Source organism: Condylura cristata, unplaced genomic scaffold, assembly GCF_000260355.1.
Source record: "Condylura cristata isolate star-nosed mole 26May11 unplaced genomic scaffold, ConCri1.0 scaffold00009, whole genome shotgun sequence".
Taxonomy (NCBI): Eukaryota; Metazoa; Chordata; class Mammalia; order Eulipotyphla; family Talpidae; genus Condylura; species Condylura cristata.
The window spans coordinates 5,737,694-5,764,937 of NW_004567110.1; the positions used below are offsets into that span (position 1 = coordinate 5,737,694).

A 27,244-nucleotide genomic window follows, 5' to 3' on the forward strand; every position below is an offset into this window, starting at 1 on the left:
GGAGACCTTCTTGAGTCTACCTCAAGCTCCTCAATGTGAAAGCCGCTGACATGATCTGGGCAGGAAGTGTGACCTCATAGGCTTTGGTTCCGCAGGCTGTTTTTTGAAAGAAAACAAGGGTGTTGGTGGCACTTGCTTTCCCAAGACCTTCATGCTCTTCTATTCTAGGAAACAGCAAAAGCACACAGATTGCTGAAGACTGAACTCTGCAAACACCTGCCTCCAGCCACGGTTCACTCCTGGCCTTGCTCAGAAGCTGGGAGAAATGGACTTTCCCTTTCTTAAGGAACTTCCACACCTGTTGATGTTCTGACTGCTAAGTCCTGGATCACTCTGCTGACTGTCACCCACAGGAAACTTCAGATTCCAGTAATTATTTTGTCATTTATCAATGGGAGGAAGAGATGGGGAACTTCCTTAGGAAAGTACATGTTCGGGCAAATTATTTGTCAGAATAGATGTGTTGCTTTGATGGAACTGGCAGAAGGCTGTCTGTTTCTTGAAAACTTTTTAAAGCTGTAGCTAAAGTCTCCCCTGTGTTACTAATACTGTATAAACTGTTAACAGACTGCCACTAGTATTTGTAAGATGCAATAATAACACCTTGTTCTCTGCTGCAGGGTTTGTTGGCTGAAACTTAAAGTTAGTGTGATTGAACATATCCATATCATATTGATCAAATATCAAAGGGACAAGTGACTTACTATTCTATTGCAGGGCAAACAATATTATGCTCCAAACAAATGCAATCTATGCAAGTGTACTTTGATTTAAAAGTCTTTCAAAGGGTATCAGAAGCTTCCCCTAATTTCTCAAAAAGTCCCGTAAGCCAGGATCTATATTTTCTAACAGGTTTTGTATGATTTATAGAAAACATCGATCTGGAGCTAGAGAATTAACCAGGTTTGATTTACCATATGAAGACTACAAAAGTAATCCACTAGCAGTTATTCCATTTAAAAAAATGTAGATTCAAGTGGTAAATTAGAAAGGAACTTAGTTCTTCCTTCTAAAGCTACTAGAACAGCACTATGTACAAGGTTTCATTGGCTTAGGCAGGTCCTTCAACTGAAGATACACATCATGATGAGTGCTAATCATAAAGGTTTAATAACTTACACACATGTATATATGCTTAATTTGTAAGTGAAAAAGCAAATTATATATTCATGAGAATCATATACTATTTTTAGTGCAATATTGCTTATGCTGCTTAGGCACGTCCGGGCTCACAGAAGCTCAAGGAGACCGCCCTTCCTCTCTGCAACTGCCTGTCCCTGTTTCCAGCTGTTGTGCAGAAGACACCAATCCCCATGATTGTTTGAAACTTGGTAATGAGGCTGACACTGGATGAGAAAAATACAAATACATGTATTCTTTGGGCTCTAGAGCCAATCTTAATCAAAGAACTCCTTTTCATTATATTGTTTTGACTACAAGTCAACTATTATAAGTCTAGCTTTTTTAAGTAAAATGTTCTTTCTTAGCAAAAAAAAAAAAGTTGATTTAGATTTACTGAGACAATGGAAAGAAAATGAATAGGAAATCGTCAGCAGACAGTCTCAGGGGTCCTTCAATCTGCTCTCCTGCCTTCCATCCTATATCTGTATAATTTAAGTCAACAAATCTGACTAGTGCAATTAGTAGATGCCATCTGTTTTGGCATCATTTTTCTATTTTTAATATATAATCCACCTTTTTTTTTAACATCTTTTGCAGAAAATCTGTGAAGTTTGAACAAGCAGCTTTCCAAGATGTACCGACTCTCTCAAGTGATGTCAACACCAGTAGCAAGTACACGTAGGAGCTCTGCTACCCTCAATTATCATTTGAATGATTAGACTTCTTTTAGCAGTTTCCTCGCTTTGATTTTGCTGATCCTCATACCATTAACCATCTGTCAGTAGCTTGTGCTTCCTAAATGCCAGTGTTCACTTTGGCAATGATTTTGACTTCATTTTTTTCCTTGAGAGAAATGTGGTACTTTTCCTTTTAGTAGGAAAAAAAAAATAGCTGTTTTTTTTTTAGATGCCTGTGCATAAATGTGAAAGGAGGTTGTTTATCAGATACTATTAAGATGCAAAACTGTCTATGAAAAAAATAGTGAATGATTTGGTAGCTACTTGCAGAAAACAAGGGCGTTGTTGAAGCGGTAGTGGTTTCACTTTCTTCCTTCCTCTTGTTATTTTTTTATCCAAACTCTGCTTCTAACCCTCCCTCGCCTACCTACAATTTTCTCTTTATAAATCAACCAGCTCCAAATGAACGTCTGAATTCCTTTCTAGACATAGATAGTAATTGTCAGTAATGGAATCCAGTTTCACCAAGCCTGTCTGTCAGAAGTTTTCACACCATTACTGCACAACATGAAATTCCGCTTTAGAGTTCAGAATATTAATCAGCTTCAGCTTTCTCCAACTGAAATCTGTTGTCATGTCTTTGGTTCTTCAGTTAAGATGAAATACATGTATATTTTTTAATGAATACATTAGAAAATCTTTTTTAATGAATAATACTGACATTTCATACATTAGAAAATCTTTTCGATGAAACACACAGAACTTGATTTTTCACACACACACACACGTGTATATATATATATATATATGGACGTGTTTTAAAATGCACCAAGGAGCCAGTCTGGACAGATGACTGAATCCCTCAGCTCACTGAGCAGGTTCAGATAACCAGCATGTTGCTTAATTGACTTTAGTTTTCTATGGCTCCATTCAAGTCGTTTTCTTCCCCCCTTCATAAATCAGCTTGCTGTTACTGATTTATTGTGGGAGCTAAGTAGCTGCCAAATGGGTGTTGAGTGAGAGAAGCAGCAGAAGTCTAAATCCCCTAAGTTATTCCTGGCTCCCGGGAGAGACGTGATGACCAGTACCCATCCTGTCCATTGGGAGCAGCTTCAGCTGGAATCGGCTGAAGCTGGTACAGGGCCCTCACACGCCCTGAAACCACCATTGTTGGCTATCATGCATGCTGGTGGCGGGCGATGAGTACTTGTCTCTCATTTATTTACGCAGGATCTTCCAGGCCTGGGTCTGAGAGAGAATATTCTGGAGAGGTGTCCTCCACATGCATTTTCCCAAGGTATGCCAAGGGAGTCTTTCCTAAGAAAAGCGAATACTCTTTCCATATGTCTTATTTTGTTGTTTTTCGGGTTTAAAAAGAGAGGTTTTAGCGATGAGTATGTGGCTAAATATATGCATGTATGTTTTTTGGTACAGATATATATTTTCAGTTCTGTGCACACACAAGCAAAATCTCACATAACCTAACAATGGGCATTTTGGGGATGGGAGGGCTAGCATGTGGGTGACTATGAATTTTTTGGTAAATAAACTACTGAATACTGATGAATGGTTACTTTTTTCTCGTATTGATGTTTTCTTGTATGAGCTTTTCTATATCACTCTAAAAGAGAATGAGATGCTACACCAATATCCACATGGGTCACATGTTATGCTCCACTAAAACATGTAGTGCCTGCCACTTTGTTTAAGTTCTGCAAGGAAGACCCTTTACTACTTCCTTTTCTTTCCACCTGTCCTTGTACTTATGCGGATGGTGCTGATGTTTCCTCTCACATTTTGTGAAGGATGTCAATAGGATGAAGGGCTCATGCATTGTTCATAATAGCCACTTGCAAGAAACCTTAGTGTCCACTGAGAGAGAACTGGAGCAAGAGGATGTGATCTAGCTGCACTCTGAAATAGTATTCAGCCCCAAGAAAACATGCAATGTTGGCATTTACAGAAAAGCAGAAAGGATCTGAGGAAATGATGTCTAGTTAAGCAAGTCAGAAGGACAAAGACAAATATTGGACATTTATATGATGGACTGTTTGACAAAGTAAAAGACCTCTAAAGACCAGTGGATATTGTTAGTGAAATGAGGCATTTGGGCTTAAGGAGAAGAGTTGAGGGGAACAAAGGGCTTAAGGGAAGGTGGGGAAGGGAAGTGACATTTTTATTGCAGAAGTGATTGGTAGTCAGGAATGCAAGGAGGTGTTTCCATCCACAGAGTCTAGGAATGCATTTTTTTGTGTGACTGGCTGTACTGGCTAGGGAACTTCTTTGTTCTCCTCAGCTTTGCATGTGAGTACCTGGATGGTGACAGTCCCTTTGAGTGCTGCTCCTTCGACGCCCTGTCCGGCTCATACCTTGCCTGTCGCCGAAGTCCAAGACTCCTCACCAATGGCTACTACATTTGGACGGAGAACAGTTTCTTCTGTGACAAAGATGGCAACATAACTCTGAGCCCATCCCAGACCAGTGTTCTGTACAAGGAGAACTTGGTTCGGTAAGTAGGGGACACTATATGAAGGAATCCACCGTCCAATCCACCCATTAATTATTCTTTTATGTAGTTGTTCATTCAACTATAAGGAGCCTATTTCTCCTCTAGACTCTGGGAACACAAAGGCTGATAATGGGCAGGAGTAGCTGACCTAACAACAAATAAGAGTGAGACAGTGTCACAGAGTCTGGAAAAGAAGTCTGAATAGAGTTGAGGGGGGGAGTCAAAGGGACCTGCTTTTCCTTGGGGTCAGGTAAAAATAAGCTTCTGAGATGGTTGAACTGAGTCTTGAGAGATAGTGGATGTTAGCTAAAATAGGTGTAAACAGAGAGAGATGGGCATAGAGTCCTGAGAAACCCTGTTACATACTGGCCAATGGCATGTCATTTAGGGGTACAACTTAGAGTGGAAATGGCTGCTCAGGGAAGGAGAAGATGGAGCACAGATGCTGGGCTGGAGGGAAGGGTAAATCCAGAATATGGAGCTGGGGATTTATTTGGTGGAGGAAGGGGAGCCATCGACGAGTTATCAAGTTTACTGTTAGGGAGATAATACTGATCACCATGTAAAGGGTGGGGGGTCAGGAGTAGAGGGGCGATGTTGAAGGCAGGGTACTGAAAGACAGCAGATGCAGGAATCATAAAATCATAGCAAAGAGATAGTTTTAGAAGTGCAGATATTCTGTGGTCATGGTTGTTGTTTAGATGTGCAAGTTCTTGCTAAAAATGGGCTCTTGCATGAAATTGAAGATTCTGACTTTGTCAACTGCCTATATAATATCATATATAATAATACCATATATATCATATGTCTATATAATATAAAGTATACGTAATATTTGACCAATACCAAATCCAAAATAATAACCAAGGGAGGAAATATGTGGATGAAAGAAGATAAATGATTTCACTTCTGCAGGGATGAATCTAGGCAATTAATTTATTTTGTTTCAAAAGCACCATATGCTGACTGTATCAGTCAGCTATCAGTACAATAATGCTGTGTAACAAACAGCTATAACATGTCTATGGCATATAGCAATAAGCACACAAATTCTTACAAGTTATTTGGGATAGGCTGACCAAGGCTGGATAAGGCTGAGTTTGGTTTCATGTTGGAATCCACTTATCCATTTCTTTTCTTTTTTTTAAATATTTATTTATTGATGCATACAGATCTGGGGTATAGGCCAGAGGTGCAGGAGCAGTGAGAGGATTCACCAGAGACAGAGTGGGGAGCAGAACAGGCAGACTAACAAAGTACACAGACTAACAAAGGAGCAGTGGGCAAGACAGGAGAGGTCTGCCGTGCCATGTGGTCACCTCCAGGGCTAAGGATCGAACTCATGCTGAAGTGACTGTAGCTTCTTAGTGCTGTGCTTCAACCCGCTGTGCCACCAGGGAGGGACTATCCCTTTCTTTTGAATCCACTGGAAAACAAAAGAAATATTCTTCTCATGGTAATCAAACAAATGACAAGGGAAACACCCCAACTGAAAGGCAGAGGACGGCTCTGGACATAAATCACTTTCATTGAATTCTCTGTCTGGAAACTGAGATAGGTGCTGTTCAGAATTCACCACATCACCCTCAATTCTCCCCCAGAATATTTAGAAAGAAAAAGAGAATCCGCCGGCCCTTCTCTTCTCTCTTTGACCTCAGTGCTTCTGAATCCTGGTTATGTGACAGCATCTTTGGTGAAACTGACTCTTCTCCCAGTGAGGACCTCTGGTTGGAGGGGGTCAGGAGGTTGGACACCCACCACTGCAATGAGAACAGTGAGTTGGAATCTCCTTTTCCATATTGAGTGTCACTTCTGAATGGGAGCAACTGGGTGGGCTGATATTTGACCAATACCAAATCAGCAGGACAGAGTAAAGAGATATAAAGGATGAGCTGCATTTAAAAACTAGCTTGAATTGCTTTCCTGACTACTTATATGATCCAAATACAAAGTATCCATGCCATGCAAAACACCCTAATTTTAATGTGTAAGTTATTAACTTGATAGTATCTGGAAAATATTTGCATTTCTCTGATGTACCCGATATGGGAGGAGAAAGGACACTAGAATTATTAGAGTTCAAGTCTCTGTGTGGGCACATTGGAATAATTATTTATCTTGGCTAAGTCCCAATTTTCTCATTTTTCAAACAAGATATTTTAAGTAGACATAATTATATATGTGTATGTATTACTACTGAAATATATGCCATATGTGTATAATAGCTATGTCATATATAATTGTGTCATGTAATACCTTGTAATTAATAGGTACATATGTACACATATACTGATACATATCTGCACATACAGGTGTATATATATATATATGTGTGTGTGTGTGTGTGTGTGTGTGTGTGTGTTTGTATAGCACATATAATGTTCTTTTGAGTGATGGAAATTAAAGACACATCTTAAAGTTCAAAAGGACAATGACTATCAGTTATAATTCAATACTTGTGCAATCATTGCAGTCATAATTTTTTTATTACTTGAGTGGAAGTAACTGATGTTATTGGCACCAATCATCTACCAGGTGCTGATTTAGGGCTGAGGATACAAGGGTGAACACAGGCAACATAACCTCTCTCTCTCATTTGCTCTTGGGGTTCAGACCTCCGTTGACTAACCGCACAAGTGAATATAAGGTAATATTAGGGGGAAGCACCAAGAAGGAAAGGTGTGTGCTATATGGGAGGTTTCACTCACTCAGAAACTCAGGGAAGGCGTCCTGTGGAAGTGGCAGTAGAGCTGAGTTCTAGATAATGAGGGAGTTTTCTGGGTCCCCAGAAAATGAAGGGGGGTGATGAGCATTCTGGGCCAACGAGACGAAAAATACTAGGGTTTACAAAGTCTATTAGGTAGTCTGCTGGGTGAGGGAAGACCACTTATTTAGTCCAGAACATTTGGGGAATAGAAGTGAGTCCAAGTGGAGCTAGCAAGGGCATCTGAGGTCACTGGCATTTGTAGGTTGTTTCATCCAGGTAGCCCAGGTAAGGCCTGCAAAATATTTGCACATATACGCTGGACCTTTTCAGACTATGGTAGAGAAAGTACTCTAGAGATGGAGTCCAAGTCCACGAATGCTCTGGAGTGGCTGAGCTAGGTTAGGAAGAAGGCAGAGTTGACCAAAGGGTGAACCTACTGTTAGGGGAAAGGATGTCCTGAACAAACTCTGCAGATATAGGTTTTGTGGACTCCACCCCCTACTCCAGTCACTGAAACTACAGCTCCCAGAAACACCAAAGGGAGGACTGTGAGGACCTAAGGCCAGAGCTAAGCAGCCATTTTGAAACATTTGGGATATATAGAGAGGAGCCATGTTGAGCTGGCTCTCACTCTCTCCCTTGGCCTCATGGCTGGTGGCTGGTTGCTTGGCTCTTGATGAGCTTTCAGTGTGTTGTTGGGGTCCAAGTCAGCAAAACGGGTAGGACACTCTAGTTAACTCGTATCTCTCTGACTCTTTCCCTGGGCTGTTCCTTTCCTTTCCCTTTGTAAATAAACCCGCTATTGACCCCTTTTGTGTGTGCCTGCAATACAATTGAATTTTAAGTGCACAGGTGAGGACCCACAGACAGGCAACCCAGTTCACATCGGGTTGCCCTGTAACACTACCTCTGTGAGCTCTATGAGCTCAATACTGAATGCCTGAGTAGGACGGAATTAGCCTGCAAAAGAGAAGAAGCACCCAGAGAGGTGGGAGGAAACTGAGAGGGTGCTTTGTAGTGAAAATCAAGGGAAATCATGGCTCCAGAATGATACACTTCATAGATAAAGCCAAGAGGATTTGCTAGCATGAGCCAAGACTGTTTTATGGTTGGTACCTGGTTTGTATACAGTATATTGTTGAAATTGCCTCAAGCTCTTAACACTAGGTCAAATTATTATATTTACTGTAATTATGACGAATCAAGATTCAGGGTGAAATGACTTGCCCATGTACATTTGGTTTATAAACAGCAGCGTTGGAATTCGGCCCAGGTCTGTCTAGTTTGAAGACCCAGCCTTTGCTCTACTGCCAGGAAGAGTTGCTCCTGTCCAAAGCAGAACCCAGCACTTGCCACATCATAGCCCAGCCCAAAGAGCAAGACATTTATTACAATATATAATCACTTGAAGGTATAGTACTTAGTTGTTACTATTTTTCTCAACTTGCTTCCTGAGCAGAAAATTCAAACAGTACATTTTTAAAAACTTTTTAATTTGCAGTCATTATAGATTCACAAGAAGTTGCAAAAATAGTAAGCAGAGGGCCACCTACCCTTCCTCCAGCTTCCCCCACTGGTAATGAGTTCCTCAACTATATATAGGACATTGTCAAAACCAAGAAACTGACATTGACACAATATCCATTCAGATTTTTTGGGCTTTTGTATGACTCATGGTGGAGGGTGGGGGGTGGGGGGAGTATTTAAAAAAATAAACTAAGTGTTAAATGAATAAACAGATTCTTATAGATGAACATATAATTAATTAAATTGATTGCATCCTTGTTCTTCCCAATCATAAGGATGTCAAAATGGGATTAGAAAGGCAAGGACTTGAATCTGGAAAGATGGGATGAAGATATTTGAGGAAGCTTCTGTGTCATGTTGAGGAAGCTGAATTTTATCCAGTCAATCACAGATTCTTGAAGTCTCTTCCGCAGGGTGTGACACAATCTGATTTGCATTTGCAAAGATCAACTTCACAGGGAGAGGAGGTTCCACTGAGAGTACCTGACTGACATAGCTTTGAGGCAATTAAAACTAACAGGCATCCTAGAATGCTGTTCTGGGAATGAGGGGAGGGAAGGATTTGAGGACTGTTTTTCAAGGTAGACTTGACAGGTTGGTGACAGATGGAATGTAGTGATGAGAAAGTGGGAGGAATCAAAGAATCCTGACGTGTTTAATTCGGGGGACTACTTGAAAAGTTCTGCAGTCACAAAAGACAGTAGACACTATGGCAGAAGAGTGAGAAATATGGGCAGTTAATTGAGTGGACCTGAACTCAAGTCCTGAAACTATTTTTTTTTTTTTAGGTCCAGGGTATTCTTGGGCAAGTTAATTAATCAGGAAACTTAATGATCTTCCATCAATTTATATATAACATAAGAAAAATGATTGCATTTAGAGTTATGAGGATGAAATGCAGTGATTCATGACAATTACACATCAGCACAGGGGATGGTGTTTGACTTAATACTGGTTAGCTGCCGAATGGCTGAAAAGAACTGATTTGGGTCAGGAAAAGAGCCAGTTTTATTTCCTATAAACTGAATTTGAGTCACTCTGGTAAGTAGAAAACTAGCCAGTAGAGCTTCAGAAATGTGAGAATGGCGTTAGCAGTAGGTGAGGATCTAGAGATGCTGATTTGGAAGTCAAAAAGAAAAGTAGAAGAGGTCCTTGGAGTAAAGATGTCTACCTATTGAATGAGGCCCTCCCTGGTAGTGTAGTGGGTTAAAGCACAGTCCTAAGAAGCTAAAGCCACTTCAGCATGACTTTGATCCCAGCCCCAGAGGTGACCCACATGGTGCCGCAGACCTCTCCTGACTCACCCGCTGCTCCCCTCAGTAGTGTGCTTCGTCGATCTGCCTGTTCTGTTCCCCACTCTGTCTCTGATGAGTCCTCTCACCACCCCTGCACTGTACCTGTCCTGTATCTCGGTTCTGAATGCAGAAATAAATAAATCTTAAAAAAAAAATTAATGAATGAGTGGAAAGAATGGAATTCAAGGAGTTGAACAGAAGCTGTAATCATCAAGCTCAATGTCAGATCTACTGTCTTAGCCAGACTTGAAGGGTCCAGCACAGGGCTGATAGTGAAAGGTATCACGCTGCACAGCAGGTCTCGGGGACTTATTCATATGGCACAATGAAATGTATACTACTGAAATCATGCAGTATTTGTCTTTCTGTGTCTGGCTTATTTCCCTTAGCATAATGCCATGAGGTTCATCTTATGTTGGCAAGCATATGTCGAGAAGGGAGCCCTTTTACACTGTGGAAATGTAAAGTGACACAGTCAGTAGGTCTTGTTTCCTTAGAAAACCAAAAGTAGAATTACTGTATGATCTAGAAATCCCATTTCTGGGTATTTGTTCAAAGGAATCAAAATCAGAATCTCAAAGAGATCTCTATGCCCCTGTGGTCATTGTGGCAATGTTCATAATAGCCAAAACCGAGAAACAACTAAAGTGTCTATTGATGCAGAATGGATAAAGAGAATGTAGTCTGTAGACACATGGAAAAACATTCAGCCTTATGCAGGATGCTCACTGGGGAATCAAACAATTGCAATTCAGGAAGCACAGTTGGCAAATCCAAAACATGCCCTGAGAAGGAGTCCAGCTTGGGGGTCCTTATAAAGGGTCCTGCCATTTGCAACAACATGGAGGGAGTAGTATTCTTCTCCCCAATTTCTAGTGGTGACACTAAGGGGAGAAGCCCGAACAGATCAGATGTTTCCCTGGACAACACAGCTAGTAGGCAGGCTCGCCTGGCTTCAAGCCCAGGAAGTCTTGAGCAAGCAAGTACTCTCCATGCTACATTCAGGAAAGGCTCTGTGGGGGAAAGTTCTCGAGCAGGCAACCCAGGGCAGGATGTCATGGAAGAGAAGATCAAAAGGGCTGGCTCACAGTGCACAGCTTGCAAGGCTGAGCCAAGCATCCTGTAGCCCAGGAGAAGTCCGGTAAGCAGGTTCTGTCTGGAATCTCCAATCAGGAGGCAGCACAGAGGTCTTCCTACAGAATCTCAGCTTCCCCTGTCATTGTACAAATGCCCACGGGAATAAGGAGCACCCATTACTTTCTATTGCGATATAATTTTTTCCTTATAAAATAAAATGTGCTCACTTCAGTGATTATTTTTAGTGTTTTCATGAAGTGGGTTATGTAACCATGACCACTTTCTAATTCCAGAACATTTGTATCACCCCAAAGAGAACGTCATCCTCATGATCAGCTACCCCCACCCCCCGCCATTCCCTTCTGTCCATGACAACCACGAGTCTACTTTCTGTCTCCATGGATTTCCTGTGTTGGATGCTCATTGCTTTTTAAGGATGCCTCTGCCTCTTGTTGGTGCTACTGATGGAGAAGCCGCTTGCTTCCACCCATGAAAGTTCCCATCCCTGGGTGGATTTTCTGGGGCACACAGAGCCATTCTCTTCTCGGTTCCTAAGCACTGTTTCCCAAAGTGACAACCCAAACCTTCAGGAGACGATTAAACAGGCTCAGGGTATTCACTGGTGGTCAAACAGCTGCAATTCGGGGAGTACAGGTTGACATTCCCCAAGAAGGGGTCCAGGTTGAGGGTCCTTATAACGGGGGAAATAAGGTTGAGGTGATGGGAGATGAAGGGATGGATGAAGCCATGGGCAGGTGGAGGACTGGCAGGTAAAAGTCCCTTTATCAGCCCTTTCAAACAGAATATTCTCATCCTGTTGATTTCTTGGAATGTTGATGGTTTGAGGGCTTGGTTCAGGGATGTAGCCTTTTCTGGGTGATTTCCTCTGACCCTGTTTAAAAATGGCTCCAGTGATGTCAACTTTTTGCAGCAGTCATCATCACTGCATTTCACAAGAGAGGCCAGTTCTCCATTCCTCTCGCGCAATCCTAATAAAACCAGAGAGAAGGGTTCTGTGTAAAGCCTTCCTCGTGTTTCGATTTTTTAACACTGACTGTTGGCTTTTTCAACAAGGTTCTTTTAACAATGGACCAGTCAGAACTTTCTGCTTACTGCACAAAAATAAGGCATCATTTATCTTATACTTATTTTTACTTATGCTTTCTCTTTAGGGCATGGTAGTGATTGACACAAGTTTCCTTTAAGGTAAAAGATTCCCTGAAACAATCTTAAGAGGCCACCACAGTGTAGTGGTAAAGATGGCCCAGGATGGGGCAAAAATTAGGGAAATGATGCTTGGAGGCTGAAGTTTGGGAATCACTGTTTTAAAGGCAATGTTGCATAGATTTGGAAATTAACATCTAGTTTTTCCATAGTTGCCTTTTTGAAATATGTTCAAACAATTTTAGAGCTATTGGGCCACAGCAGTTTGCACGTGCATGAGATCATTTGTTAAAATTCTTATGGTTTCTGCTAAATATAACAAATCAAACCACCCCCCTCCCAAGTCAGTAATTAGCCAAACCTGGGTGCATACAGGACTTTGAAATCTCTCATCTCTGCTGTCAACTGTAATCAAAGCTTCCCCAGACTTCTTTGCCGGATTTACCAAAGCCCCGTGACTTTTATCAGCAATTTATTTTTTCCCTGGAAATGTTGTCTAGCTAGAAGACGCAAGAAGAATTCAAAATTATATTGTTTTGCTGTTTTCTCTCTGGGCAATGGATGCAATCAAAACTCACTTCCCCTGATTTTTTCTTGCTTCATTTTTTGGGCAAAAACGGATGGATTTTTGCCTAGTTTATGTATCCTTAGTTCACCCCTTCCACAGCTGTGGGGACACCTTTCCTCATTAGTTGCAATTCATTCTTTAGCCAAGGCATTTTGCAGATCCCCAAACCCCAATATTGCAATTGGGGATGCATTTCCAGAGCCCATGAGTCATAGTGAGAAAGGATAGGGGGTCTATGCTGCCTGGGGTGGGGGGGGGGAGAAGGGATGAACAGAACTTCCGTTCTATTTCTGCCAGTCCAGGGAAAGAAAGGTGAGAAGACTTCAAGGCCTCGCTCACTCTCCTCCCCTCCCACCCCGAAGCCTGGGCATTACCCCTCTCCACCTGGGGTTTGGGGTCTGCAGTGCTCTCTAGAGATGATGCCTCAACATAAATATCTACTCTTTTAAGATTTGTTTATTTATGCATACAAGAATTGGGTACAGGCCAGAGGTGTGGAGTGAGGGGTGAGAGGGTTCACCAGAGACAGAGTAGGGAGCAGGACAGGTAGATTGTCTGAAATACACTGTTAGGGGAGCAGTGGATGAGACAGGAGAGATCTGCTGTGCCATTTGGGTCAGCTCCCTGGCCGGGGATTGAACTCGTGCTACGGTGGCTGCTGATAGCTTCATAGTGCTGTGCTTTGACCCGTTGTACCATCAGAGAGGGACCTCACCATGTATTATGGCAACATATGTATGTGGCTTTGTCTTTCCCCACCACCCCCCACCCCAGCCAATAATCATGTCCACTTTACAAGCAAGCTCTGGAAGTGTGCTTGGAAGAAACAGATTTATCCTTTTAAAACAGAAGTAAACTACATGGACTTTACATCAATGCAAAGAACAGAATGAAATTAATATCTTCAGATATAGTACAAAAGAACTGTTTGCTGGGAAGTTTTCAGACTTCTGATTATTTCATTTATTATTCAGGTTGAGGAATAAAATTAAACGTCACTTAAGGAAAGGGTCAATCGTGAGGCAAATCATGTCTTTTCAGAGATGACAAATCCTTGATTTTTTTATTATTAAGATTTATTGTGTTTTCCCTCTTTAACGCTGTCTGTTCTGCTAGAGAATTCTGAGTACTATTCCCAGTGTTCTAGATGGGCTGTGTTTTCTAACTCACCCAGTTCTCAGTGGCAGAGTCAGAAGTTCAACAGGGCAGGCAAGGTGACTGCACAAGAATGAGCTCCCTGCGGCCACCATCTCACCCCCAGGTCCTCAGAGTTCCCTCGGGCACCATGCTTGAATACATCAGCAGCCATCCGGTTCCCAGCAATTTCTCCCTTCCACCTTCGCCAAGTAGCAGCCTCCCTTTATAAAATAGCCTCCTTTTTAAAATAGCCATCTTGAACCATGATGGATGTACAAAGAATTAGTCGTATTTAATTTGGACAATTTGGCACAAATGTCTATGAACTGGATGCCATCACCACAATCAAGGTCATAGTGTTAAGGGGAAGGATGTCCTAAGGAACTCTGCAGGGTCTTATGGACCCCATCCCCTACTCCAGCTTTCTGGACCCTACACCCTACTCCAGTGATTGGAACTACAATTCCCAGCAGTACCAGGGAGAGAACTGTGAGGACCAAAGGGCGGAGCTAGCAGGAATTCTGGGACATTTGGGGGATAAACAGGGTGTGATTCATCTGTGCTCTCTGGCTCGGGAAGCAGCTCTCCTGACTGCGTGACTCAGTGTGTTCAGTCAGCCTAGCTGTAAGTTATTCCAGTTACCTTGTATTCTGCTCTCTTTCCCTGGGTTGTTTCCTATTCCTTTCCCCTTTTGTAAATAAACCCGTTATTGACCCTTCTGTGTGTCCCTGCAGTATAACTGAGTTGTGAGCGCGCCGGTGAGGCCCCACAGGCAGGTGTAACCAACACCCCCCCCATTCTGTTATGTCCCTCTGCACAAGTGTGTTTCACTTTGAACCCTCCTTCTGCACTAAGGAGCCATTTCCTCTTCAACTTTTAAGGAAAGATGAGAACAAACTGAAACATCTCAGCTACAGAGCCATCTCCCACCCAGTGCAAGTAAATGGTGGGCGTGCTGGCATTAGAGTGATCATTGCCTACCTTGTACTGAGTGAGACTGCACACACACACACACACACACACACACACACACACACACACCCCTTTGCATGATACGGCATGCCATAGTACACACACCACTCCACATACACCACATACACACACGCACCACACAAACACACACACACAAAACGCACACACACTGAATCTTTCTGTTTTTCCAGGAGGCAATGTTGACTGTTCTCTGACAAATGACGGAGACCTAGAGAAGTCAGACACAGAATTTGTGAAAGCTTCTCCCAGCCACATCGAGTCTCCAACGTCTGAACATTTCCCGGGGAATCTCTGGGATCATTCAAGTGAGTTTTTCTTCTTAGCCCCTTCCACCCCCAAATAACCCTTCCTTTCAGGGCCCAGGGCAACTGAGAGATGATTAATGTGCATTTAGGAACTGGTATAAACCTGCCTCAGGACAGGAGGGCGGGACCTGCATGCTGGCAGTGAGGTGCCACGCTTCAGAAGGACTGGGTGCACAGTATTTTACTTATTTTCTGAAAACCCTGAAGACATTTGACAAAATGTTAAGCTGTGTTTGAGTTGGGTAGGGTATTCTTCATATTTAGCTTTGTCTTTGCCACATTCCATGAAAGGCAAAAGAAAGAAGAAAAAACTCCTTTAGTGCTTTGCCCCTGGCAAGGAAAATTCAAAAATATTAATGTCTTGATATTTCCTGTCAGGAGTAAATCTGAAAGAAGCTCAATAAGATAAGCCTGCCCCTTTGTCTCTGGTTTGCTGAGATCATATTAATGGTGTTTGCACACGCAACACATCGGGTTCCGTCATTCGTGGAGTTCTCTCATCCCACGGAGATCAAGCGCGCAGCTCTCCATGAGTGAACTCTAATTCAGAAGCAGTTCACTGAACTGTCTACAACTTAATATTGTCATCTGCCTATGGAGATAATTACGGTTTCTACCTCTTAGCCATTAACATAATTTACGTAAGCCTCCAAGCACCATGTGTTAAGTGCGCTAAATTCTCCCAAAACACGAAAACGGGATTATATAGGTTGAGACTAAATGGAAAGGCAATGTTTTCTATTTATCTGTCTTTAAAAATTCATAATTTTTGACTTCACCAGGCCTCCTTTTTTTTTCCACTCCCAACATGCCCTGCTCCATTTTGTTCCCAGTGTAGCTATCAGACAGCTATTTAAGGTTTTTTGTTTTACTTTTTGTTTTTTTTTTAAGTCTTCTTTCCAGGTGCTGGGATGACATTAAAAGCAACTTTTATTGTTTAGACCATTTAGACGAGGAATCAAGGAAGGCTTCCCGAAGGAGGTCACACTTAAGCTACATCAAATGTATACAAATGACTACTGTATGTAATCACATCTATGTGACTACTGATGGAATAAATCAGTGAACACCTGTCCAAACTCACACAGCTCATATCTTTGTAGAACTTGAATTGAAACCATTTGTTAAGCTGGAAATGTTTTCCAAATTCTACATGGAATGAGAGAAGACTAATAATAGCAATACTTTGGAAGGATGATTGCATGTTCAATTGAACCCTCAATGCCTTATTTAATTCACGGTGTACATAAAATACTATACATTTGCTCTGGCATATTTCACAACTTTTATATCTCACTTTGCCAATCTTCAGAATGCTGCCCAGATTATAGGCAAAGTAGGTTTTGTTAGCAGACTCAATCTTCATTCATAGCATAAATAGCAAAAGTCAATACATTCATAGCATCAAGTCATTCCAAATTGCCACCAACTCTTGCAAAATCAAGCTTTCTGGAACATTTGATGAAATTTCAGTCAATGTCTGATTTACTTTGCTTTCCATTTTTATGTGGTAACCTAAAGTCAGCTCTGATTTCTTTTAGGTGATCAGAGTAATTAGTACCCAAGCTCACATTGGTTTACTTCTTAAATTTATAACTGCTGGAGGGTCTGCAGCCACTTCACTGTGGCTTGAAAACCTGAAGGTCTCTACTGAGAACAAAGAGATTTCTTTTCAAGGACAAATGGTTAGAGTATATCTTCTCTTGTTTGACCTCTAGAGATTTCCAGTATGCAAAGTTGTCATTCCCTTTCCCTGCCCCATTTCAGACAAGCCATGATGTTCTGGTGACATGTAGGTTTTAAATCTTGGCTCTGACAATACATAGCTGCATGACCTTGGACACATTTCATTTCTCTCAGCCTTGGTCTCCTCCTTTGCAGAACTATGCTTGTGTTTCTTCCCTCAGAGTTTTGCTGCGTTGATTAAATGAAGTGTAAATGTGCTTTGTGAATTACAAGGCACTCTCCACATTTTAATTATTAATTGTTAGTGATAACAATAATATATTAGCATTATCATCTTTAAGGTTGGATTTCTGCAAAGCCTTCTGCCCCCAAATTAAATTAAAAGGCAAACCTAAAACTTAAAAGTATAGCATCATCAGGCCCTCCCTGGGGGTGCAGCGGGTTACAACACAGCACTAAGAAGCTAAAGCCGCTTAGCATGAGCTCGATCCCCGCCTGCCCCGGAGGTGACCACATGGCGCGGCAGACCTCTCCTGACCCGCCCGCTGCTCCCCTCAGCAGTGGACTTCGTCGATCTGCCTGTTCTGCTCCCCACTCTGTCCCTGGTGAATCCTCTCACCCTCCGCATCTCTGGCCTGTACCCCAGAGTTCTGTATGAATGAATAAATAAATAAATCTTTTTTTAAAAAAGTATAGCACCATCATTTATTTTTTAATGACAGAACTGATTATTTGCAGAAATTTTCTAAAGAGCCCAGAATATCATTTGATAACTGTCATTTCTCATCTGACAAGTTGCTTCAGCTGACTTGCATTTGAAAACTGTGTGTGTATTGGGGGGGGGGGGTTTCATGTGCTTTTGTTACTCCAAGATGAGTCCATCAGCAGTGATTTCTAATTCATTTATTTTTATCTTTCCTGATAGAAACCAGTTTGTTACGAGAGATTTCCTTTCAAGTCATTCTGCTTCTTGCCTGCCTAATCATTTCTGCCTGTGCCAGGTAATTTAGGTTTTATTTTCACACAGTGATAGTGCATAATTGATGAGGGCATAACTGGGTAATGCTCTTACCTTCTCACAAATCGTTTTAGGTTGCCCTGTGGTTAGGGTTCGCTCATTTATCTGCCCCTGAAAACTGCCTCTTCACCTATCACCACCCGCCTCTCACCATCCCCCAAGAGTGAGAAGCCTGTTTCCAGTGAGTGAAGCATGGGAGGAAGCTAACTTTACCGCCGAGAAAAAACCTGGTGATGCGTTATCTGTACATGTACAGAGACCAATTTATCTTGCTAGAAATTGGGATTACCACAAATCCACACTTGCTTAAATCCTCAGTGACTCCCTGTGACAAATACAGTCTAGAAATGCCTGGAGTTCCAGGCACCTGAGGACCCCAGTGAGACTACACCTTTGCTGTTGTAGTTTCTATGTCCTAACATAAAGTCTCAGGAAAGCTACACAGCACCTCAAGTACATGATGCTATATTCTGATAACAGGCAAGCTTCTCTTCTGTCCTGGGCCCACCTCATCTTTCCTCACTCCAGACTCCAGGGCCGTGATCAAGCCCCTGGTGTGCTTAGTCCACTGGTGCCTCAGGGCCTTTGCACTTGCAGTATGCTCTGCCTAGCAGTCTCCCCAGATAGTCTCATAGTGTGTGTCCTTACTTCTTTCTGGAACCTGAAAATCATCATCATCGTCGTCATCATCATCATGATCAGAGAGCCCTTGCCTACAAACCCGGTATAAATAGCATACCACTCTTTTGCGTACCTCACTTTACTTTGGTCCAGACCCCTTATCTCCTGTCCCCATGGCCTACTATATATTCACTTGTTTGAATATTAATCATCTAAGGCCTCCTTGGTGGCACAGAGGTTAACAACACAGTGCTATCAAGCGATCTACAGCTACTACAGCACAAGTTTGATCTCCAGCCAGAGAGCTGACCCACATGGTGCAGCAGACCTCTCCTGTCTCTCCACTCACTGCACCCCCAACAGTGAATTTCAGTAGATCCACCTGTTCTGCTCCCCGCTCTGTCTCTGGTGAATCTTCTCACCTTCCCATACCTATGGCCTGCACCCCAACTCTTGTATGCATAAATAAATAAATCATTAAAAAGTAAATACATGTTAATCATTTCTCCCTATAAGAATGTGAGCTTCCTAGGAACAGGGATTTTGTGTATCTCTTTCACTTCTATGCTTCCCAGTGCCTGGGGCTCAGCCATGTCTGTCCATCAGTGAAACAGGGGTCTATGTTACAGTCCTGGGGTCTCAGAGGCCCCGAACGCTGAGGATCCAGTGCTGCTTGCTTTCAAGTCCTCTCAAGGGTCAAATTCCTTATGTGAGCTGGTGTTTTTCAGTGCGAAGTCTTGGATCCCATCCCTTGAGATACCAATTTAGATCTAGTGAAATTCAGTCTTTTAAAATAAGCTTCCCAGATAATTATGAGGTATGAGAAGTATTTTTAGATCACAATGGAAGCAAAAGAACAAAAAAAGGGGAAGATTCTATGGTTAAAAATTAACTTGCAAAATTCTGCATTATATATCCCAAGTTGGAGGATCATGAGTATATTAGCATAACTGAGACCCAGTGGGAAATGTAGTGAAGAAACACTAGCTTTATTTAACTTAGACTTTCCAAAACCTAGCTGATCACGGAAGCTTTTCATTGATTTAATGGAACTACTAATGAATCTTCCCCTTAGGTTAATTTCTGTAGATATTTCCCCCTTCTCTTATGAGGGGAGCTCACACCCCATCCCTTGAATGTAAGCCACATTTAGAAATTTGATTTCAAGTGTTGAGTAGGGAAAAAGGGAGGAAAAGTAATTTTGTAGCCAAGAAACCTAGTACATAGGAACTCACATGGGCAATGGGCAAGGTAAACTTCAACAGAGATGGTTCCGCTGACAGCATGTACCCCGGATAGGATATGATGAGAAAGACATTTTACCTCTGTGGCTTTCTGAACTCAGTCTAATGTGAGAAACCCCAATTGGAGGGGCATGATGCACTTTATTTGACCCATATCCCTCAAAACCATCGAGGCCATCAAAACCAAGGAGAGTCTGAGAAATTGTCACAGCCCAGAGGAACCTAAGGAGACATGACTACAGCAAGCAATGTGCTCGTAGCTTCCTGAATGGGATTCTGGAACATGGTTAAATTAGGGAAAAACTGTAAAGTCCAGTAAGATGTGAGGTTGTTTTAATATTGATAAGACAATGGTGATACCTTAATTTTGGCTATACCACAGTAGCTACAGCATTTGGTCTTCGCATCAACAAGGCACAAACTTCCAGTCACTTTATGTCCCTGTCAACACTTGCTATTTTCTGTTGTCCATTAAAGGGGTAACAGCTTGCTCAACATCTATTGAACATCAGTTGTGTGTAGCTTTAAAGACTTTGAATAAAGTTTTTCTAAAGAATTTTATGAACATGCTGTAAGAAAGTATAGATATTTGCAGATACCCAAGTCTCATTCCAGCTGGGTAAATACCACGGTGTGTAATTGCCAGCTCGTGCCAAATTGTCTTCCAAACTATGTACCATTTTTCATTCGCACACACCATTTTTCTTTCTATTGCCCTTTCTCCCTAGCATTTACTGTTGTCAGTTTGGCATGGTGTAGGGACATTAGCCATTCCAATAGATGAGTCATGATATCTCACTATTTTAGTTTTTACCTTCCTAAGGACAAATGTTGAGCACTTTATCTTATCATCATATATATTCTTTGATGAAATGTCTGTTGACGTATTTCACTCATTTTTGAACGGGTTGTTTGTTTCTTATTGTTGAATTTCAAGAGTTCTTTACATATTCTGGATTGAGTTCTTCATCAGATACATGGTTTGAATATCATGTAATTTCCCTATATTGTTCTTTCTTTTCTTATTCCTTAATGGTATCTTTCACAAAATATTGTTCTTTTATCTTAATAACACACTGTTCATCACCAATCACTTGATTTCTTTGAATGGAGATTGTGCTTTCAGTAATATTTAAAAACTCATTGCCAAGTACAAGGCACACAGCGTGTAGTTGGTGGTTTGCACTGTGGTCTTTCACTGGTTTGCGCTCAACTGGCATCAGGTCCGATCCACGTGGGGGCTTATTCTTTTGCCCATGATCACCAGCTGTTCCAACAACACTTGCTTGATAAGAGTATTCTAGCTCATCAAATTCCTTGTGCACTTTTGGTAAAAACCATGGGTCTGTTTCGGAGCTTTTCTCTTTCATTGATATATATGTCTATTTTCCGGTATCACACTCTCTATTACACAGCTCCCCAGTAAGTCTTAAAGTCAGATGTCTATAGTAAATCTAAAACAACATAATTGTTTTGTTAAGTCTGAGCAATTCTATTGTTTCAGGTGGTTTCTGGGAGGAACATTAGCCACTGTCTTCACCTGCTCTTTGATGATAACTATTGCTTGTAAGTAACTTGCCCAAGTGACTGCTCCGGGCTCTATATTTCATCTAGTTTGGGTCATTTTAAAATATTTTCTCTTTCTTATCCTAGATGTTGTCAAATCACTGTTCCTCAGCCTTGCCAGCTATTGCAAAGACACCTCCTGTGCTCGGTAAGTGTTGGCTGTCCATCATTGCTGGACAAAGATAATCTGGTATCTGAGGATTGTTTCTGCTGAGTCAGAGGTGGCAAGGACTTCTTACAGCAAATGTCCTGAATGTTCATCCTGAAGAAGCTTTGTTACCACTAAAATCTGATAGGATTATCATCCTGTCTCTTAAGTTTTTACGACAAAACAAAATTCATTGTTAAGTCAGCAGGACTTAGGAAATAATGTGATTTTTAAATGTTAAATCATTTTAAAGTGTTTTTATAGATTCATAGCATCGCTCTTTACAAAGACCTCGTAGGAAGAGGCCTTTACCTTATAGTTTTCCAAATAGCTGGCAAACTGCCCATGAAATGATCTCAGTAACAAACTGTGATTTCTTTTCCATCTCTCACTCCATAACGATCCCCCTGTGCGCTGACTACCGTGGTTCAGCATATTTCAAAGGGTTACTGGGGTCTGGGTGAGATGCTCACAGAATTTCAAGCAGCCTGCAAAGCACCTTCCATTGCAAGATGGATTGGGTTAATTACCTCTGCTTCAATATGGCTGGCAGAGACCAGCTCCCAGAGCCTGGAGACTGAGGTCTGCAATTCAGATTGGTCCCTGGCCTTTGCTCTCGACACTCTGTTGCCCTACTTATGAAATCTTGTGTTCATTCTGAAATCACAGTGGGACTTAGTGAAGATTTATTTTGTTTGGGACTCCAGCCAGTATTGATTTACTGTTTCCGTGAGTGGTATGTCCCTTTATTTCCTGGCATCCCAGGTTGGGGAGGAGAGGGTTGTTGCTTAACCTCGGCTCTCTCCCCAGCAGCACAGAACCCAAAACCCCACGCTGCCAGCTTCGAGAAAAGAACTGGTTTAATGAGAGGTCACCTGGCAGGAGACTGGAAGCAGGATTCTCTGATCAGTCTCCCCAAGGATGGGACTTTGGGCCTCATTTATTGGGTTCAGAACAAATATAGGAAATGAAGTAGGTAGAGTCTCATGAATCACACTGTATGGCAAGTCCGGGGCTGGGCGTGCAACAGAATAAGCAAGCTCACTTCTGATTTTTGTCCCCTCACTATGAGGCAGGTTCCTCAGCCCTGTCCTCCAGGGCTATTTTTGATCAATGTGGAGATAGGGAACATTTTTCTTGACCTGTGCTCTAATGTAACTGTCAACTTGTGAACAGTCAAGGGTCCTTCTCCCCCCCTTTATTTAAAATGGGTAGTGCTATTTTAATCCTATTGTGGCAAGCACCCTGTTGCCCCTGCAAGATGAGCAGAGGAGCAAGAACCAGCACACCCTCTGAGCTCCAGGATTGGCACCAATGGGCTGAATGGGGTTTACTTGGTAGTTAAAACGGTAGCCCTGAGGGTCTCCCGAGACTTCTTTGTCCCTTAGCCCTGTGAATTCAGGACACCCCTTTCTCTGGGTGTGGGCAGATCCCTGACCGTAACTGTGTTTCCTTCTGTGGTTTGCAGGCTGAGAGGTCCCAGTCAGGATGGGACTCACAGTAGTTTGCAAAAGCGTTTCACCTAAAGAGCCGTTTTGTATGTAACTCGAGTTGCAAAAGTGAAAAGATGATTGTTTACCAGATGGAGCCATTTGTACGCATTTCTTCCAGTGGGGTTCTAAGAGCACACACAGCTAATTAGAAAGCCAGGTACCACCTTGTTGGGCAGCCCGGTCATGAGGGCAAACTCACTTGAGGCATGGCCTGGGACTGCCATTTCTAGAACTCTCTGGGATCTTGTCAAAGAGCAGACATGTACATCCTGATGCCAGTACCCGAGAGGGCTTCATTTCTAACGTATCCAGGTAATTCTTTGTGCATTTTAGCTGTGAGAGTTATGGAATGGCTTGCAAAAAGCTTTATTTACCCTTTGATTTCTAAAGGGAAATCATTTCAGAAGTGATATACTCAATTGGCTAATCCTACTAACCCTAGTAAGTCACCTATTAAACAACTATCATTAAATAGCACTATAATCTAATAATGGTACTAATAATCCTCTAATAGTAGAGTGTTAGTAAAATAGTATTCAATATTTACTACATAGCAAATTCCTACTAAATAATCTACTAAATTATTTGTTTTGAGATTTATTTTATTTAGTTATGCATACAAAAACTGAGGTGTGGGCCAGAGGTAAAGGGGTGAAAGGATTCATCCGAGGCAGAGTGGGGAGCAGAACAGGCAGATCCACTGAAATATACTGCCGAGGGGAGCAGCGGGTGGGTCAGGAGAGGTCTGCTGCGCCATGGGGATTCAGTTCCCTGGCCAGGATCGAACTTACGCTGCAGTGGCTGGCAATAGTTTCATGGTTCCTTGCACCATGAGGAGGCCATTTCAGAGAACGTTCAGCCGCTCAGCCTTGGAATTAGCTTGTTGGGCTGTGCTCTGCTGGGAGCCCAGTCCCGCCCTGTGGGAAGTTATGGAATCTCCACCAAGGGCTGGGCTGGCAATGCCAAGGCCTAGAGATCTCAGTCTTTAGAGATGTGTACAGGACCTGGGGAGTTGCATTTATATGAGGGAAGAGCAAGAGTGGAGTTCGCACAGAGACGAGGGGCACACTAGGAGCAAGGTCTCCCACACAAGGAGGGGCGGGAATGGGGAGCAGGGGAGGCACCTGAGAGGGTTTGTGAACCTGCTGCCTCTACTCTGAGTTCCTTGCTTGTTTGCCCCTAAAAATACTAGCTCAAGGCCAGAATGATAGTTCCAACCCTTCCCTACAGGCTCACTTATGCAAAAGACCTCTTCTCTGATTGATTGTATACATCTTTAACCTGTTCATCTCTGGTTCCTTCCTAAATTTTTTCTATTTCCTGTCCACTCAGCCTCATGTACCTACTCTTATATTTAAGACCTTGAAACCAAGGACTATTGATATTTTTTCTTTTTTTAATCCATCTCAATGTCTTCAAAATAGTGGGTACTCCATAAATATTCATTAAATGGAGTCTATCTGCTGCATCATTTCGAAAAGTACTTCCTCTATAGCCCAGAGTTCTGTGCCTGCGCAGTGAAGATGTTGCAGTCCTCTCCCTCATATCTAAACATGCCCAGAAGCTAATAAGTCAGACACGGTTATTAATAGCAGAATGGAGAATGACTCAGATGTCTACTCCAGCAGTCAAGGATGAGAATCTAGCAGGATGGCAGCACAAGCATAATGCAGCTCAACAAGCTTTGGCGGTGCAGCCGTCTCACACTGGCCGCTCTTGGTATTTATAATCGACCTGGTGCCTTTGCAGTGCGTCATACTCTTAAATATAAGAGTAGGTACATGAGGCTGAGTGGACAGGAAATAGAAAAAATTTAGGAAGGAACCAGAGACAAACAGGTTAAAGATGTCTCGGGTCACATCCCTTTTCATATGCTAATATATGCTAATACGGTTCTCTTTTTACATACTTTTTATTGAAATAACATGGCACCTAAACACTGCCAATTTCAGGTGTGCACCCTTGTAATTCACATCTGTATATACTACACTAAGTTTGCATAAACAACTCTTTAGCAACCACTTTCTTTGTTCTGTTCGATTTAAAATCTGAAAGTTTGGAGACTGTTGATGTTGTTCATCCTTCTTCCAAGGTGCCTTTTGAATGAAGGTCTAGTAGGTACTCCATATTGCCCATCTTGTGTTAGCATCAACAGGGTATGTCTGCACACTGATGATGTCATAGAAACAAGTGGGTAACATCTGTCTCTACTCCTATATGCGAGTGCATCTTAATGTCGTTGGTGAACGAACGAGTATATGTCAGAGAGTAGAAATCTGGGGAAAACCCAACTGCTCCCCGTAGGGATTCCTGTTCTAGACATAGAGAGACACATATAGGGAAAGAAAACAATGTGAAATAGTAGTTAGCTAAGTCCAAGTTGGGACTAGAGGCAAACATTTCGGTAGCCTTGCAGGGGAACAGTGGCGGGAAAAAGTTACTCTCGTGAAAGTTCCACTCTACTTTTTATGGTTATTCAGGCATGTGTGTGTGTGTGTGTGCATGTGTGCACAGTGCTTATTGTAGATATGCATTTCCTGTGCACATGGATGAATTATGCATTTCTTTCCCTCTTTATCTGATCTAGGTTTGCCAAAATTTGACAACCACCTAGAAGTATTGCGGATGAATGTCCAGAAATTACCTGATTTGCTGACTGCTTGGAATCAACTGCTTTATTGGAAGGGTGTGAGCAACTAAATAAGTGAGAAAAAGAAACGTTTCATTAGTGATGAGATTTTTAAAAAGAAACTCACAATTGTAATATGTTCATGAAAATAATATGTCTTTCCTGGGCAAATGAACAGTTGGAAAAGAAAGGGCTGGGAAAAACACCTGGAGTAAGAGCTCCTCCACTCTCCCTTGAGGCCGAGGTTCGCAGACTTTAGTTGTCATTGGCGAAGACTTTGAGGTGCTTATAACAGTGCATGTTCCTGGACCCACCTATTGACACCCACCTCTGCTGAACTGCCCCTTGGAGCAATGAAAGCAAATTTTCATAATCAACACCAACTTGAAAGTAAATAATAAAAAACGTGAAGTATCAATTGCACATGTCTGCACCTAGAATGAACGCTGTAAACGGTTATCATTCTCCCTGAAGGACGGTGGTGACAGTAAGTAAGGATGGAGAATGGAAGGGAGAGTCATTGACGGAACTCTTTGCTCCTCTTGAGCCACATTCTTTCCCAAGTTTACCACTTTCTTGTGCTCAAGACGAACTTTCAGTCAAACGGCAATCAAAATATCCAACTGCCAGACCAGGCGTTAAAGTTAAAATAGAGGCCAGGCGGAGTCCTCAGCATAGCCAAGTGACACGTTGCAGCAGACATATCTCTCCCATGATACATGTTTCCAAAATACACGTGACCTGCAATTCAAAATGCCTACGTGATGTTGCTGAGCTAAACACGTAGGTGGGGAATTGTCTTCTGCTTAAAATGGCAATGTCCACATGTTAATTTTTTTTGTATCATGCCTGTGTATCATAATGTATTTAATATACTTTTGGTCAGAATATTTATACTAGTGTGACATTGTGATTTATAATAATAGGTATGTATTTGGTCTCTATTCCTGGTCCTACTATAGAAAATCTAAAACTCATGGAAATTCCTAAGTGAATAGCACCATAAAGGTGTCTTTACTGAGTTAACTAGGCAAGTCTCGGAAGCACTTAAGGAGAGGGGCTGGTTCCCAGGAGAGTCAACCGTTGGGTTAGGAGATGGAACCTCTAGTCCCCATCCTCCCTCCAGTAGCCAATGATTTAATCAATAGTGCCTAGTAATGATGTTATCAGAGAATTCCATGTTCTCTACTGCCTGCCCCATGCCAGCGGCCGATGAGGCAAAAGATAAGAGTTGAATATTATTATGTGCTTTTATTATGAGCTTTGCCAACAAGTCTGAGAATGGCCGAGTGTCAGGCCCCAATGAGACTGTCCTGACTCCTACTCTTTAGTAGGGAACAAGACATTCTATGGAATGGCCAATATGAGAAGAGGTATGGAGGGAAGGCACAGGGAGGGGGAATCCCCTAAGGAGAACATACCTTGACTTCTCAGTCACCCTCTTACATAATATATGTACCTAATAAATAGCAGAAAGTCAATATTTGCTGATTGCACCTGTTTGATGTATTAATTATGCAGGACTTCTAAAGACCCTTATTGGAGCTATTATTTTGTTGCTCTTATGAGAGCAAGTAATTTGTATATTTATTCTAACTCATTCATCTTCTACAATCCAATCACTGCAATTATTGATCACCTTATCATTATTTTTCACTTGTTAGAAATCAGAAATTTTATTAAAATAAGTAAATAATGCTATCAGTGTTCAGGAAGCAGACCTCATTGCCGAGTACAAGCTGAGTGTGTAATTGCAAG

General features: G+C 42.0%; 1 protein-coding gene across 1 annotated transcript; it reads left to right on the forward strand.

Moving 5' to 3' along the window:
• Positions 1–221: 221 nt before the first annotated feature.
• On the forward strand, positions 222–26,298 carry TMEM71 (transmembrane protein 71). Its single transcript, XM_012722932.1, has 10 exons — positions 222–369; positions 1,720–1,800; positions 3,030–3,096; positions 4,096–4,308; positions 5,910–6,082; positions 14,947–15,081; positions 17,693–17,768; positions 21,155–21,216; positions 21,304–21,364; positions 25,445–26,298. Exons 2-10 carry the CDS (start codon positions 1,755–1,757, stop codon positions 25,458–25,460), a joined length of 849 nt encoding a protein of 282 aa, XP_012578386.1. The 5' UTR covers positions 222–369; positions 1,720–1,754; the 3' UTR covers positions 25,461–26,298.
• The last annotated feature ends 946 nt before the right edge of the window (positions 26,299–27,244 follow it).